This window comes from Toxotes jaculatrix, chromosome 22 (genome assembly GCF_017976425.1).
Source record: "Toxotes jaculatrix isolate fToxJac2 chromosome 22, fToxJac2.pri, whole genome shotgun sequence".
In the NCBI taxonomy this organism is placed as follows: domain Eukaryota; kingdom Metazoa; phylum Chordata; class Actinopteri; family Toxotidae; genus Toxotes; species Toxotes jaculatrix.
The window spans coordinates 5,671,028-5,687,522 of record NC_054415.1 but is presented as its reverse complement, the minus strand read 5'-3'; the positions used below and the strand labels follow the sequence as shown (position 1 = coordinate 5,687,522).

At 42.9% G+C, this 16,495-nt stretch overlaps 1 protein-coding gene across 2 annotated transcripts in view; it reads left to right on the top strand.

Annotated features, from left to right (window-relative positions):
• Window positions 1–2,250: 2,250 nt before the first annotated feature.
• LOC121176003 (proline rich transmembrane protein 4) overlaps window positions 2,251–16,495 on the top strand; it is an 18,886-nt gene continuing 4,641 nt past the window's right edge. The window contains exons 1-3 of one of the 2 annotated variants that reach the window (XM_041029909.1): window positions 2,251–2,339; window positions 7,414–8,564; window positions 13,276–13,425. In XM_041029909.1, coding sequence (XP_040885843.1) covers window positions 7,505–8,564; window positions 13,276–13,425 — 1,210 coding nt within the window. In that variant the 5' untranslated portion in view covers window positions 2,251–2,339; window positions 7,414–7,504. The remainder of the gene's footprint in view (window positions 2,340–7,413; window positions 8,565–13,275; window positions 13,426–16,495) is intronic. The other variant, XM_041029910.1, reaches the window with a different exon arrangement.

Here is a 16,495-nt window from a genome sequence, read left to right as displayed (position 1 = left end):
CCATAAAATTATATTTCAGGCCATATCCACATTTGTTCCAAAGAAAAGTTACGTTTATGAGCTATGACTTCATATCATGACAACTAAAGTACTACCATGCAGTTTAAATATTTTATTTTACTGTCTTCCTGTCAGGGTCTACCAAGTGTTGTGATTCTTCCAGTTACCTTTTTGTTAAGCTGTTTGCCCTCAGTTATGTCTTATATTTGTATTACTACAAAAGCAGGAAAAATTACAAGAATCACAATAAAACAAACAGTACAGAACAGTATATGAATAAATAAAGACTGAGTAAAGAGAAGACTAAAGGTCTTCAATTAAAGCACACATGCTCGTCTGTTGTTAAAGCTGTCCTCAGGCAGAGTTTAAAGATCAGCTTACCCTGTCGCAGATTCATAACTTCATAAGACTGAAATATTTAAACCTGTCCTGAGATCAGAATGGGAGGTAATTTTAACTTCCATATCCCTCACTGCTGTTAAGAGAAGCCTGCAGGCTGAAAAAGAAGCTCTCGTGTCTACAGTTATTACAAAAGTGATTTGCTTTTCTTCTATGGCATGAAACCAGACTTTAAACAACCCTTCTACAATATCTATTGTCTCTAAAAAAATGTTGCTTTTCCCAAAAAACAATAGATTCTTCAAAGCTCTCAGAGACTGAGCTCGTTCCTGCTCCCGTTCAGTTTGGTATGGGGGATACATTCTGTGTCATTTCCCTAGACCTTACCATATTAGCATATGGCTGTCTTGACTAGTTTTGAAGGTCAGAATAATAATGTATGTATTTCAGGTGGTGAGGACGTGCATCTTCAGATACGGCATTCCAATCTAAATCCAATTATTCTGCAGAAAAACAGTGGAAGAACCCGGCCGTGTAGCAAGGAAACTAGACTTTTATCCTACTAGTCTAAAAGTAAAGGTGGTAAGAATAGCAAGGAGAGTCAAGATCAAATATGTTATTAAGGTGAGCTCGCCTGCACCGATGGGACTGAGCTGAGGTGGGGAGGGGGGCTTCATCATGAGCAGAGCTGTCGCTGCTCAGGAAATGATGTTTCCTTGGGCTGGGAGTTGGTTGATTGTTTCTATATTTGGGAAATTCCTTAGGATCATTGAGGCAAAGATCTTGGGAATGTATGCACAACAGTAGCACCCTCTGATTTGGACACTTTAGATGTCAACAGAGATAAGTCAGTGACGCCGGTGGACAAAATAATGTTTCAAAGTGTGTGAAAGGTGAGTCTGTTTAACCTCATATACACTTTGCAGGAGGCCAGAACGTGGAACTTGAGGCTGTAGGAACTTGCTGCTTATAACAATTAAATTACTATTACATACCAACTTAATGTCTAATGTCAGATTCTTATAACTTTAACCTCTCCATAGTTGACAACAGTAAAATTATTACCCAAACTGTCTGCTGTCAACATCCATCACAATTTACAAACTGACTTCCTGGTTCAGGTACATGTGTCAGAGTTTTCTTGTGCCATGGGCGACTCTTGCTGACATTTCAGGTGGCTGACTTTGGGTCGACGCTCCAAATAAAGTTGTTATCTGGCTAATCCTTTGGCTTGTTCACAGTCTGCCTGTTACTCTTCTGCTCACGTTTATTGGCCTGTAACACCGTCGCAGATGAGACTGTCCTCACAAGCGGAAGATTCCCTAATACGACACGTTGACAGTCAAGTGACAACGCCCTCTAGTGGGGGTAGAAGTTCAGAGATAGACAAAATATCAGATTTTGACATGGGGATGCTGCCGTTCGCTTCCCGTTTCCTTTACTGACAGGTGACCTTGGTTTCCTTCAGCCATGACCAGTTTGTAACATTAATCAAGTAATTATTTTAACTTCAGCATATAAGTTATTTTAAGGTTCGAACGTAGTGCTTAAAAACCGCTGCTTTGAAATTTTACCAGCTTACAGCATGTATGCACATGCAGGTGTGTACAGGCTACGCATATAATATTCAGCATGTATGTTTGCATAAGCCATTGTAGTCTGATTCCCAACTCTGTTTCCCAGTGTCCACAGCACTGCCTGATCTCCGCTAATGAACAATTTGCCCAGTGAGGTGTGACCACAGGCATTGTGATGGAAGCCACATTGTGGACCACTGATGCAGTGAGCGAGAGAGATAGAGACAAATGCAGAGAGAGAGAGGGAGAGAGAGAGGGAGAGAGAGAGAGGGAGGGAGGGAGGAAGGGAGAGGGAGGGAGACTGGAACTCAATTCCACACAGCAGACAAACCTACACAGGCTCAGAAAGACGGTCTCTCCTGCAGCACACACACACACTCACCACTGGCTGTGGATTCTCCATCTTATTCCACACATCTGTAGGTAAGCAGCTGGCATGTTTTCATCTGCCTGTGCACACAGCTGTACCTCTCTCTCTTTCTCTATGTCTATGTTAATCAGCTGGTCTGTATCTAAATGTGTAGGTTTGACTCCCATTTGCATGCTGTTACAGGCTGAGGCACGCACTCTAGCTGCAGCTATAGGTAAACACACTGACACGCACACACACACACTAACATACTGTATTTCATCAGACACATGTAAGAGGGCTGCTGGCTGATGTTGGTGTATTGATAGTAATTAACATCAGGATTAAGGAGATCAGAGGGAATCATTCAGTGGTAAATCTATAGGCAGACAAGCAATGTGTGTGTTGGTGGGTGTATATATGAGAGAGTGTGTGTCTGTCAGTGTGTCAGCTGGGTGCAGTTATTATACACATATTAATATTAATAGTATTCACAAATATCTGGCTTAGACAAGGTTGTACATGCACATGCATGTTTGTGTGTATATGTGTGTGTGTGTGTGTGTTTTTTTGGTGATAGCCAAACCAGCGACCCTGGATTGGGTTGTTTGTGTATGTGTGTGACAGCCTATTTGCATGTGAGTGCAGCACACTCCAACAAGGAGAACAGTAGAGTCCAAAAAGGTGCTCAAATCCCGGGGATTAGCGAGACGTCTTTGGCTTCAGCTGTCACCATGGCAAAGGCAGCCGGTGGAACGCCTCTGTTTGAGAGCGTCCTTTATAATCGGCAGGTTCACTGCATTCATCAGCTCTGGGGCTAACACAAGCATTAGCCCAGCACAATTAATGTCATTCTCAAGCATGGGGACTATGTTTCATGAGCGGTCAAGGTGGGGTTTTACAGTGATGGAGTACAAGAGACATGGAAGACGTTTGGAGGACCAATCTAATCTGAGAAAAAGGGAAAAATGACATTTGAGCGAATCAACAAGTTTTTCCAGAAAAATGCGACTCCAGCAGATGTTATTAACTGTGCTGCTAATGTTCTGAGAGGAATTCTGCATGTGGAAATTACATGTGTAGGATGGTATTTCAAAGAATCACCAGAGGAAAGCCCCGCAGATTAGAACAGAAAGGGATTAGTCTCGTTTGTAAATAGCATGACTCAGGAAGCTGTTTGGTTGTAAAATCACCAGGACATACGTAACCTGTTGGAGTCGAGTCTGTGATGCTGCTCATTTGGACTCATGACTCAGGGTTTGGTTATTCTTGGACATGAGAGCAGCTCTCATTACTGTCAATACCGTCCAGGGACTACTGACTGTAGCTCGAGCTCCCTCACAACTCACAGGTTAGTCATGGAAAAAATATGTCAACCAGTGAATTATAGAGTTAACTTAAACAGGGATTAATGAAGCAGCAGTAAATACACAGGTAAAGAATCTGTGATTTTTTTTTAAGCAGACTTGCAATTTACTAAATTGTCACAATAATTTGCCGTGACCATAACAAGTACTACTGTACAGAGATTGATAGGTGCATAGACAAATATTTACCTGCTGCATTAAGCTCTCTAACACTTTATAAAAATCCTTCCAGCTTTATGCAAAATAAATCCCTGCTGGCTTAAAGCGGCCAGTCAGATTGAATCAGCGCAGTATTGACATCTCTGCTCGTGTCAAAGTCAGAAGAGGACAAGAGGAAAAAGCCATAAGCTGACTCCTTAGATGGGAGATAGGTCCCATGATGTTAAAGAGAGGCAATCGAAAAACACAGGCCCCCGCAACGCGTTGGAGGATGCACATGTAAATACACATGCAGCATATGACCATGGAAGTAAAGTGAAAACTAGTGATTGTAAATATGCACGCCCACACATATTCAAAAAAAAAAAAAAAAAAAAAACACAGAACAACCACCCACAACAGTAGCCACTTGCAGGAATGTAAATTACTCCATTATCCTGGACTGTGACATTGATCCTCAGGCTTTGCCGAGCTTATAGCAGGTTTGTTAAATAGTAATGACACCGGCCACAGTCAATTCATCTCCATTTGCGACTCCCCTCAGCGCAGAGCTTCTCCATTTCAGTCACTCAGGAGTGACACACACCTCTAATTCAGTCCTCTGTCTTTCACATCTCCTTTTACAACCTTCTTTTTTCTTTCCCTCTCATCTTACTTTCATTTTCAGAAACTGCACTTACTTATTTGTGTCTCTCTTTCTTTCTTTCTTTCATCAGCTTTGCTACAGTGGCCTTATTACGATCACACAGAGTGGCTTGCAATGTCGTAATACTGCCATTAGATTAGTTTAGAAAACAGAATTTTCCATAGAGTAACATGGTACAGCAGACTGAAGGCTGATTTAGATCAAAGTGGCTGAGACGTAGTGGGGGCTTCTCATGAACACACACACACACACACACACACACACACACACAGACTAAATTGAAAAGACAGGAGTCTGTTTACAGAGTTAATAAAAGAGGCTCTGGCAACAATCTAAAATGAGCATTAGGGAGGCTGCTGCAGAGTTTACTCTCCTGGACAGAGAATGCCACAACTGAATGTCAATATGGTGGTTTTGCCTCTCTTTCTCCTCTTCTGCCCATGTCTTTTGCTCCCTGCCCTTCTTTGCTGCTTCTCCTTCTGTTTCTCTATCTCTGCTCCAATGAGCACACTACAGTGGCAGGCCCCCCTCCTCGTCTTTGTCAGGAGCAGTGAGACAAAACGCCAGCAAAATAATAGAGGGGACTTGTAAATTCCCCACAGAAACATTTTATAGTTCCTTTCCACTTGCTCTGCCGCCTGTCACAACAGACAATGCCTTCACTAGCATGCATTTGATGCGGTGACGAGTGGTGACAAGAAAGTTAAAGGCCCAGTCTGGAATAGTGGTAAAGTGGTTTTAGATTCATTAGCTCAAAATTTGTTTTATCAATGAACCCAATTAATGCAGTGCAGGTAGGTCAGCTGACCAAAAACAAGACAAATTAAGGCTAATGATACTGTTGGATGTGTAAATAAGCCACTATTTGCTAAAATGTTTCCCATATTAAGCTGAAGGGTTATAATATATTTCTGTTAGTTATACAGTTTGAGTCCTCTGATAGCAACTACATTTTAACTGTATTGGGAGATACAGTAGTAACAACAAAATACCATCTGGTAAGTTACTTGAGTTAAATCAGACAAAGTAAGAATGGAAAGTCTTTGCCCCAGTGATTGGAAAGAATGAAAGTGTGCACTGAATTCTGCCCAAAAACCCTGGTGGTGTGTAAAACATAAGGAGGTTTAGCACCTATAAAAATCATGTACTTAGTATAAAAACATGCAGACAGATAAAGGAACATCTACTGTGAAGTGAAGTGAGGGAAGCGTTTTGTGCTCGACATGTGCAAACAAGGTGATACTGAACGAATGTGATACTGAAGTGAAATGTGAGATTGTTACCCAAGATAAATTATACATATTCCCTGCTGTCTAAATAATTGATCAGAACAACAAAAAAAACCCATTAGGGATAAAAAATAATTTGCTCCAAGCTTCACAATGAATTAAAATATTTCTATACATAATAAAACACAATTAACAAGCCACATTTCCCTTTCTCTTTAAAGGCTGCACTTAATAGTTTGTTGGCCTTTCTGTAACCCCTGGCAATTGCTGGCAAAATGTCTTGAAGAAGCTGGGAAAGTGTGTGTGCGTGGGTGTGTGTACCTACTAACAGAACAGTACATGTGGGCGAACAAGTACACAATTGTGCTAACACGCAGAGATGCAGAGATTCATCTACAGTCATATCTCTGTGCGCACGAATTGTTGCGACCATGTGTGGGTTGGTTGGTGCAAGCTTGAACACACAGGCATCTAAAAACAACCTCACCTCAATGAAAAATGATTTTCATGCTGTTCAGTCAAAATGCTAAAACTGGGGAGTGTGTGGGAAGCTCTATGTTTGACCCTCCCCAGTAGTCAGTGTTCATATCTCAGGGTCCGACTCTGTATCCAGGCTGGTTTCATCCCTCCAGGCGGGAACAGAGGGGGAGATGGCAGGTCAAGTCCCTGCTCTCCTGATCAGTGAGAACAAGCCGGAGACTCTTATGGTAATCGCTGATTGATCTTGTGCGCGCATACAAAAGAAAATGGCAAGAACTTGAGAGAGTGGACTGAACTGGCATGGATTACGGAAAAAAGAGAGTCGTAAAAATACTTGTCAGATTGAAGAACAGGAGCTGACAATGAAAAAAATGGGGGAAATAATAAAGAGAATATAAAGAATAAGAGCGTGATAGAGAAAGAGTGGAGAGAACTTCACTTCACAGTGGTTCTCTGTGAATATTGATGCTTTTTCTTTTTTACTCCCACACAAATAGATCTTTCTCCCTCCGCTTTAAAGAACAAATAAATCTGAGATTGAAAGAGAGCAAGGCCAAAGCTGGGTGGGGAGGGGGAGTTAAAGGGGGAGTTAAGTACAGCCAAAGCATACAGGTTGTTGTTCTCGCAGGGGAAATTCCTTTGGTGCTCCAGCCTTTTCACTGAGGCAACAGGCTAGTGACTTTGAACCACTCAGCACTCCACAAAAGAAAAAGAGGTCCCTCTATTCTTATGTTGGCAACCCAGACCCTAATTCTTCACTAACCTCCCCCAACCCAACTCTCACACACATTACTTCCTGACCACTCCTTGCTGAATAGGTTACATATAGATGTACGTCCTTTCTCTAATTGGTCAGTCCATGTGGCCGCCCAACCACTGCGACGCAGCATGCACATGAACAACAGCATGACATAAATACTGACCACCACATCTAACAGGACACCACTAATTGTGGGGTGTCTGTAATACTTAAGTTCTTGTTGTGATTTGTGGCGAGAGACTTTTTTTTTTTTTTTAGCTTGCTAACTTCAGCAGACGCTTGTATTGGGTGGCATAGTTTCTATACTTGATTTACTTTGTGGTCTGGAAAAGCAGCTGAAAAGCAGGTCACACTCTGAGGAACCGAAGCTCGGCCTTTCAAAAATGTTCAATGAAAAGAAAAACGAGCAGATGCAAATTCTATCACGTCTTCGTCAACTCAATTTCAGCTGTACAAGAGTGGATGAAAAGTGTGTCACTCGGTGTCCTGTTTGTGCTTGTCTTTTAGGCCATTTTGCTGCAGAGCCGGCCAAACCAGCCTCAGGGAGCAGGAGAATGGAGAACAACATGTGACCGATCCGTGCGTCACTGTCGACAGCATGCTTCGCCTCCACCGGACCTTGGTGCTCTGCTTCTGGTGTTTTTTGCTACTTCACAGGCAGGCTGTGGCTGATGAAGAGGCCCACTGGGGACCAGCACCAACAAGAGAGAACCCACCTGAAAATAAATCAAGCTGGTTTTGGACCCCGTCTCTGCCAAAGCTACCTTCCCTTCCTTCACTGCCATTCCGTATCCCCTTTTATGGGAGATCGGACAGTAACGATAAGAATGCTGCTTTGACCACAACCGCCAAGGGTCTGACAGAAGCAAGTGATCGCTTGCAGGACTTGGGTTCAGGGGAAGGGAGCAATTCTGAAGCATCTGAACCACCCACTGTTTCAACCCAGGGGCTCCTAACCAGCGAGACAAAGATAAGAACTGAATCACTTCCCACGGGGACATCAGATTCTCCACACAGCAGCATAGCACAGACCGACAATGACACTCTTGTTTCAAACTCCTACTCTCTCGCAAGCAGTTCTGTCAGAGGCACTCTGTTCACCAACAGTCCCACCAGCCCGAACACTCCTGAAAAAGATCCAACACATAGCTATCCACCACGGGGTACCACACGAGCAGCCGGACCCAGCATGGGTGCCACTGCACAACACCTCCCAGAGGAACACACTGATAAGGAGGTGGCTGAAGGTTTTTCTCAAAAGATCTCTTCGACGATAGCACCAGAAACTGCAGTTCCCACTGCCTTGACATGGGCAGCAGCCCAAACCACCACAACAAACCCAGGACTGGCAGAGACCCCACTGACCAGCAGACACCCTCTGAGGCCTGTGACTCCCCCTAAGTCCTCAGAAACCACATTTGTCAGAAAACCACAAGACTCGACTGTTAGTATTACTCTCCACACCGGAGAGGCCAGAATGACAGAAACTCAGCCCACTCAGAGTGAGGCCGACCTGGGCTTCTCCAAGGTCAGGTCGGGCCCCGTGGAGGAACAGCCGGGGGTAATCACCACTGCCATGGAGATCGATCACAAACTAGTGCTGGAATCCATAACGAGAACAACTCTGAGCCAAAGGGTTAACTTCCCAACAGAAGGAGGTAAGCAAAGCTAAACAAATCAATAGTGGCTGGATTGACTCAATAGATGTGATCAATCATGTGCAGGCAGGTCTTAAGTGTTCAATAGATGGCTGTCAAAAGGCTGCGGACAGTTCAGCTGGATCAATGACATTTCTGACATGGTAAGTAGCCAAAGGTCTGGGATTAGCATGAATCTGGATCTTGTTGCAAACCTATCAACACTTGTAAAGTACAAGTCTGGAATCAACACTGACATGGCTGGACTGATGAGTTATCTATCTTGTAGAGTATCTTAAAGGTATAGTTTTGATATTATATGGTATTACTCACTGGTGGTTTCAATGCATGCACATTAGATCAGAATATTGCTGTGGTCAAACATATCACAGCAAAATGGCAGCCTGCAGAAATGGAAGTTGTTCCACAATGTGGTAATCAAAACTGTTTGAACAGTAAACCACAGAATGTCACAACTTTATTGAATTTCCAAAGCCCGATGATTGTCTTGAACTTAAAACAGAGGAGAGCAAAGCATCCAAATCTGTTGCAATCTGTTGTGGTTGGTTAAAAAAGCTTTTTTTGAGTCATGTGTTGTTGTTTACTGGCCCCATCTACACCCGCAGTTAATTCTGCATTTCCCAATTGCTACCAGTGAATAATTCCTACCACCCTACTTCAGAAAAAAAAAAAATCTTAACTATCCCTTTAACAGTCTATAATGAGTTTCCAAGCAGCTGTTCCACTCCTGCATTGCACAAGCCATTACCTCAGAGAAAGGAAGGAAAGAGCATTTGATTGAATGCTGCTTTTTCTCCACACTGCATGAAAAGGTGAAGATGATGCGCTAAAACAGCTACTGGTAGCCAGTACGTTTCAGGACACATGGCCCATCCCCCAACACTGGTGGCGGTCTGATGTCTGTATGCTTAATGAGTCTTCAGAGGTGGGTCGTCCTCCAAGTACAGACACATTCATCATACAGGGTTAGAGGTTGGGCTGGAAAATGATGAGTCGATTATTCGCAGTCAGGGGGGTCTCCATCTGATAAAACCATGATTGTTTGGTGGACGCATATAGTATAGACTGCAATATTCACTCAGCATGTGTAGGATACAATGATATTCTACTTCTGCACATCAGTTAGCATCTATATTTCAATGCCACCGTCCTATCAAAGGCAAAACAGCGATAAAGAAATGAACCCCAACAAAATTGTTTGCTGCTGTTTTAAACAGCATGTCAATCATAGATTTTTAAATTTCTACTTTTCATATGACTCCGCACAATGTCAGAATGCACATTTACAGCCTTTTAGTGGAGAAAAAAGGTTGAGTTAATGTTTTTTTGTTTTTGCAGCATTGAAATGCAACCACTCCAGATCTTATATCTCCCACACTGCTTCACGCTGCCTGCACTGAAACGGCTGGGTGTCATGTTTTGTCTGTCGCGCCTAGTGTTGTGTCTGCACTTGTTTTCAGCTGTGCACTGTGTGGCGGCTTACAGAAAAGATAGGGGGTCTGGCTCGGGTGGGGAGGGCTGCTGTGACTGTGTATCAGTATTCCGAGCGCACACTCAGCGAAACCACCACCACTCCTGTGGGACCATCCGCTCGCCAGTCGCCGTTCACGGATGCTGAACATGCTTCTTGCCATTTAGTCTCCTCCACCCCCCCGCCCCATTCCCCTTCTCCTTTCGCAATCTTTTTACCTCTGTACAAACACAAATCCCTGTCACTTTTTTTTCCCCGTAGACAGACATGTCAGCTATGGCTGCTTTGAAGAGTGAAAACATCCTAACAGGGATGGAAGAAGCTTGTGGTTATCCAGGAAGGATGGAAAACCAAAAAGAATTAGGTGCCTTTAGTTTGCACTGGAGTCATGCGATGTGTAAACGATGACACCTTGCTAAAGGACACAGGAAAAGACTACTCTGAAAATTAAAGCATGGCGCCCCTGCATTATCATACATTATCCCAAAGCGAACAGTCAATCTGTGAGCTGTAATTTATTTTAAAGCTGTCCTTACTGAAGGTGCTGAACATCTTCACCGCACAAATGGGTGTGTTTTCACTGAGAAACCTCACGAGAGTGTGCTTGCTCCGTGGCACTGCCCTTGAGAAAACTGTCAGATATATTAAAAAAAAATAACAGCAACGCTCCGCATCTGTGCCAAATCCCCTTTTATGGGACACTTCACCATCGGATAGCAAGGGCAATTATGAGAAGCGAGATCAGAAAAGGAGGGAAAAAAGGAACTGAGGTTTGAGGCTGATGGGGTGTGGGGGTTGAAAATGTAGGTTTTCTAAAGCATCTGTGATAGAGACTGCTGTAAATTTTCTTCCAGAAAGCTCTCCTTTATCCTGCCCCTTCATCTTTTCCATTACTGTGTGCTGTACTAATAGACAGCGGCCAGGCTGGACCCTTAACACACTCCATTAATACCTGCAAGGATATATTGTCTGTGTGATCCGAGCATTGGACCAAACAGCTAAAGTGTGTCCATTGACAGATTAATTGATTATGGAAATGGCTTTACACAGAAAGCATGTGACGTGAATCTCTGATGACCTTGTATAGGATTTACATGGAAAAAGGGGCTTTAATGTAAATAGAGAACAACTTATATATTTACCAGGCAGAGTGCATGAATTAAAAAAAAAAAAAACTGGCCAGAACGGGCCTGCTTGTTTTTAACATTTCACTCACAACTCTCTGAATGAATGGATTTTAAATCAAGTGGAACAGAAATAGAAAAACTCCATGAATTCCTCAGTAACTGTCTTGAAAATGAGCCAAATTAGCTACAACATGATGCAATTTTGTGCAAGTAAATTAAGAAAAAAAAATCAAGATGAGCTAACTTAGACATAATATCCCGTATTTATGCATCTAATTATGAGCATTCAACTCTCCGCTGCACTGCTATCCAATTCATTCCTATTATTTCTTATCACTCTCAGCTCAGAGTGTTTGTTACAAGTGAAACATGATCTTTTGTTGTTTTCTTATTCCTGGAAGCTGAAGATAATAAAGAGTGTCTGAAACACTACAGTATAACGTGAATGGCTGCCACACCAAACTAACCATCATTGCCTCAAAACGTTTGCTCCATTCGATTCAGATTAGATCTCAGGATGAAACCCAAATTTTCATTTTGTGCACACGTGAAGAAATTGAGTCATCTCAGTTCAGAGCCTGAGGTCAAGAAGACACACAGAGAGATTTTTCTTCAACTGCAAAACAATGGATCCACAGTACAGAAAAGCATACTTAAAGGTGACGAAGACAAAAGGGAATATGTACTAATTAGGTGAAGACAGTAAAATGATAATTCAGCACTAACATGAAAGGTTGAGCCGTTCTGGTGGCGATAGTCCACTCAGCTCATGCCGCCCTCTCTCATCCCTTTTTGCTGGCATTTTGCTCGGTCAGCAGTTGCCTGTAAATAGCTGGTCATCAGTAATTTTGCGTGTGATGTGCTAAAGAGACGAGTTGCTCTGTTTGCATGTGAGTGAGCGAGTGAGTGACTGTGACCGTTTACTGCCCCTGTTTCTCGTTCGTAGCTGATCTTGTCAGATGTTACAATTTAATCCGACACCACAGGCACATCGGTGCGTCTGTCCTCAGCTGCTGCAGTGATCTGGCTGTGGTGTACAGTGTCTCCTTCCAGTTCACTTAACATGCTCAAAACAAACACATGCTTAATTACACTACACTGTAAAAAAAAAAAAAAAAAAAGTTGAGATAAGAAGTGAAATATTTCAATGCTGTAAATTCAGCAGTGTTTAAATTCTAACATAAAATCTGCAGTAGTAGTTGAATGTGTGGTACAGGTGTGTACATGTGCAGAATTTTTCTGTTTCTTGGCTGAGGCAGATCTCCAGCTGTGTGCAGGCTAGCAGTGCACGGTGGAGACTTTTAAAACTTCCTATTACCTCGAGCCTTGTGCGCCTGACCTAGATTATAAGACAGTCGCTTGCATTGCCTCGTAGCTGTTATGATTTTTTTTTTTCCAACTTATTATTCCTCCCACACGTTTTATGCCTCGGTATCTTTTATTAATATTAATTCTGAAGTTGTAAACTAACACTGGGCCTGCTATCCCTCGCCTCACCACACTCAGTTCACCCACTCCATCATTCATTTATAACTGCTGCACTGTGCTGTACTGGAAAACACACAAACCCTGAGCAGAGAGGCCTCATTGTGAAAACATATTTTGTGAGTGTACCATAGGGACGAGAGAATGATGCGGCTCTGTCATGTAGTCATTACTTCCTTGTTCTCTCAGTCTCTGTCTCCTTTTTCTCTCTCTGTGCTCTTTATGAGGCGATTTTCCTTGTTTACTTCCACTTTGGAGCACTGCACTACCACAGACGATTGAACCAGGAGTCAGGATTTGTGCTGGACCAGGACGGACACACCCATGCGCACACACATCAGGATGTCAATGTAATTAGACTACAGAGGGCCAGACTACTGTGTAATGGATGACTGGATACAACTAAGTGGATGATAGGTCGATCTATTTGACAGAACTGGGTTAAGAAATATAGCCCTACCATTTCCTGCAGTGTGAAGTCACAGATCTGCTGTGAGGTCAACAGAGAGGGTTAAACTTTCTTTTTGTGAACTCCAGACGAGCTAATCTGTTTTTCTCAGACCACTTGGGGGTTGCAGTGTCGTCGCTTTGAGATCACTCAGAGCTTAAATTGCGTGTGTCTTCCCAGAGCTGCCAGGCCAAGGGGATAAGGAGGATGAGGAGGCTGAGGAAGGTGTGGTTCCTTCAGCCTCAGATGGGGATGGTGACACCGGGAGGTTGGCAGACGTTTCCACGCCATCCGCTAAGCTGCTATTAACAGCCCTGCCACAGAGCACAGGTGAGCAAACGCATCCCTTAAGATGTAAACAAACACTGTAACTTGCATCTGTTTTAAGCATGTGTTTGTGCTGCCATGCTCTTAGGAGGGCAACTAAAGGGACTGCATGCTGCTTGCTTCATAACCCATCCTGTAAATGTCTCAATATCTGTAAATCTGTCAGAAGACTGGGAGAAACAATTACCCTCCATCCTTTGTCTGAAGCTACTAATTGCTTCCAAAGGGAGGAGAAAACTGCTCACCGGGGCTGTGATTTTAGAGACCTCCTGAGAACTGAAGAGACGGGAAACAATGCCCTAATGATAAACAAACATTTCTCTGTACTCTCAGATAAATAATCATTGATCCACTGACAATAACTACCTTTATATAAAAAAAATGGAAACACAAGTATTGATTAAGTGCCAGCCAACGACAGCAGAGCACTTAAAAGAGTTGCTGCACACAGCAGTTTCAATAAATACAGAATTATTATTTATTCTGGTTTGGTATCTGTGCATTAAGGCAGGGTGTCCATTAGCTCTTATGAAAAATATAATAATAAAAAAATATAAATATAAATAAAATATCATTGTAAAAATCTTTATATAGTCTTTACATAGTCTATCCTATGAATTAGTCCATCATCATGAAGCTGATTTCTGGCGTAACATGTTTATTAAAAGATCTACTTTTGGCCCAGTTCACAGGAGCAGATGTAGCCCACATTACCTCGCCCAGAATAGCAGATGTTGTCAAGTGATTTTCAAAAATAGACCTGTCAAATGTGCCACTCGCGGATAATAGTACGCCACGGGGCTCGCTGGTTTTTCCATGAGTGCGTGAGTGAGACAATGATGTTACCATTCTGTGTATCTGCCATTTGAATGTGTCCACCCTAAAGCGAATTTGTTATGAAAACACTGGCTCCACATAAACAGATTTACATTTATCATACAAGCTTCCTATTTGCTTTCACTGACCCACAGCAGTGCTTTTGCATTACTCCCAGCTGTTTAGGAAGCAGATAATGACAGCCTCAGCCTAAAACGACCAGTGAGGTTGCAGATTGTAACCAACTGCATACCACTCCACTTCCTACTGTGTTTACAGTAGGAACTTAAAAAAACAAGAAAGATGCTCTAAAGGCAGTGTCTGGTTTGTCCATTTTGAGTTATCATCTTAGCAAAATGTGGAGCTCAAGCTCCCACGTCTTGCTGTCCACACAGGACTTTGCTTTCAGTCTCTGTGCCCACTGTAGATGTGTCAGCTGTCCCTGACATGAGAGACTCGTTCCCACAGGAATGTGTCAGATGACCGAGCAGCATGCAGTGGAACGTAACGCTCTGATCCGTCCTTGTTCTGTAGCCACCGCCACATACCAAACCCCGTCCAGGCCACTTGGCCAGCCCGGCAGCTCAGATGTGACATTTATCGGCACGAGTGAGGCAACAAAACATGGCACTAATTCAGCACCCGTCACGTTTTCCACTTGGCCTGACTCAGTGGTATCCTAGTCCTGCCACGCAAAGTAAACACATGGGCAGACAAGTCAGTAGCATAACACTGCACTGAACCTCACCTACTTTATCAGTGGCCCCCACATTCGAAATGCCTGCAGCTGTGTGTTTGTTTTACACTCCAGCTACATTTCCCACACTGCCGCTGTCTGTTTTGATAGGATGACATTGACAGTGCAGTGACACAGAGAAGGTTTATTAGAGCGCTGACATACTTAAGGCCTTCATTTTAAGCTGCTAATGTCAGAACTTCCAACAGGATTTAACATAGCTCATGTTTATTTTCGCAACTCAACACCTGAGTATCAGTGAGACGGCTTTCATGCAAGTTTGTACTGATTCAATATGGAGTTTGAACTAACAAGTAGTACCATTATTATTTCAGTGTAGTGCTGCAAGTATTGATTATTGCTGTCATTGATTAATATTGTCGATCACTAGCCATGCCAGAGACACGGCACCAGAGATGGTAATGTCGGTCAGTCGGTTGCAGGCGATGAAGTGCCATCATCAGGTCGAAATTGTTAATTCATCCAATAATTCTATTTATGACCAAATATCTGCTAAATGAATAAGTGATGTTATCGATTTTTTTCAGGACTATTTTAAGTAAAATAAAATTTTAAAGGAGATCCAGACACCCCAGGGCACCGCTGTGATTCTAAATCAACCACTGTGCTTATAATTGAGTCATTCCTTCCTGGCAAATTAAATGGAAGTATGGAACAGGATGCTTAGTCCATTTGCTTAACTGACTTAATGGCTGTACAGCTTGTACTTTCCTGGCAGAACAGAATCATGGAGTGAATGTGTGGCATACCTGAATGTACTGACGATGCTCACACATCTGTCTAACTCTCCACCCTGCCATGTATGTGCGATGCTGAGGGATCATTATGAAAAAGATGCATAAGGGAGCTGTCTGACATAAAACTGCTGCGTCACGCTACAGTAAAAGATCCACTGGCAGCTGACAGTGGGGTCATATTTCTGAGTCTGACGTTTTCAGAACGACCTGGGACTGTGATTCGGCTTGGATTTAGGAAACGAATAAGCAAAATATTACAAAGCCTTTGACAGCAAGGAAGAAGAGAGGGAAGCATGGCTTTGTTCACAAGGGGTACTCAAGTACAGTGAGTGTCAACAGTACAAGCACATGCAAACACACAGATACACACCAACAAAATGAGCACACGCAGACAAAACTGGTGGAGAAAACACATCAACATTAATCCAAGTGAAAGGGCTTCAGGCTGTTTGCATCTAAGCGTCATCACAGTGTTATTAGAGCGCTAAGAGCAGACGCACACACTGTCAACCATTTCACTCTGCAGCCAGAGCTGTGAAACTACATGTTAAACATGATGAAAACAGCCGCTAACATACGTTTTATCTGCACATTTGGAAAAACAGGCAAAGATCAGCAGAGGCAGAAAACATAAAGCATGGGAAGAGACTTGTAAAATCCAGGACAGTCAAAGAAAATAGTGGCGTTTGCTACAGAAATCTGTTGCAGTTTAAAAATAACAAACCCACCTTTGGGAGTTTCCCCTTTTTGAAGGCGGGTGTTC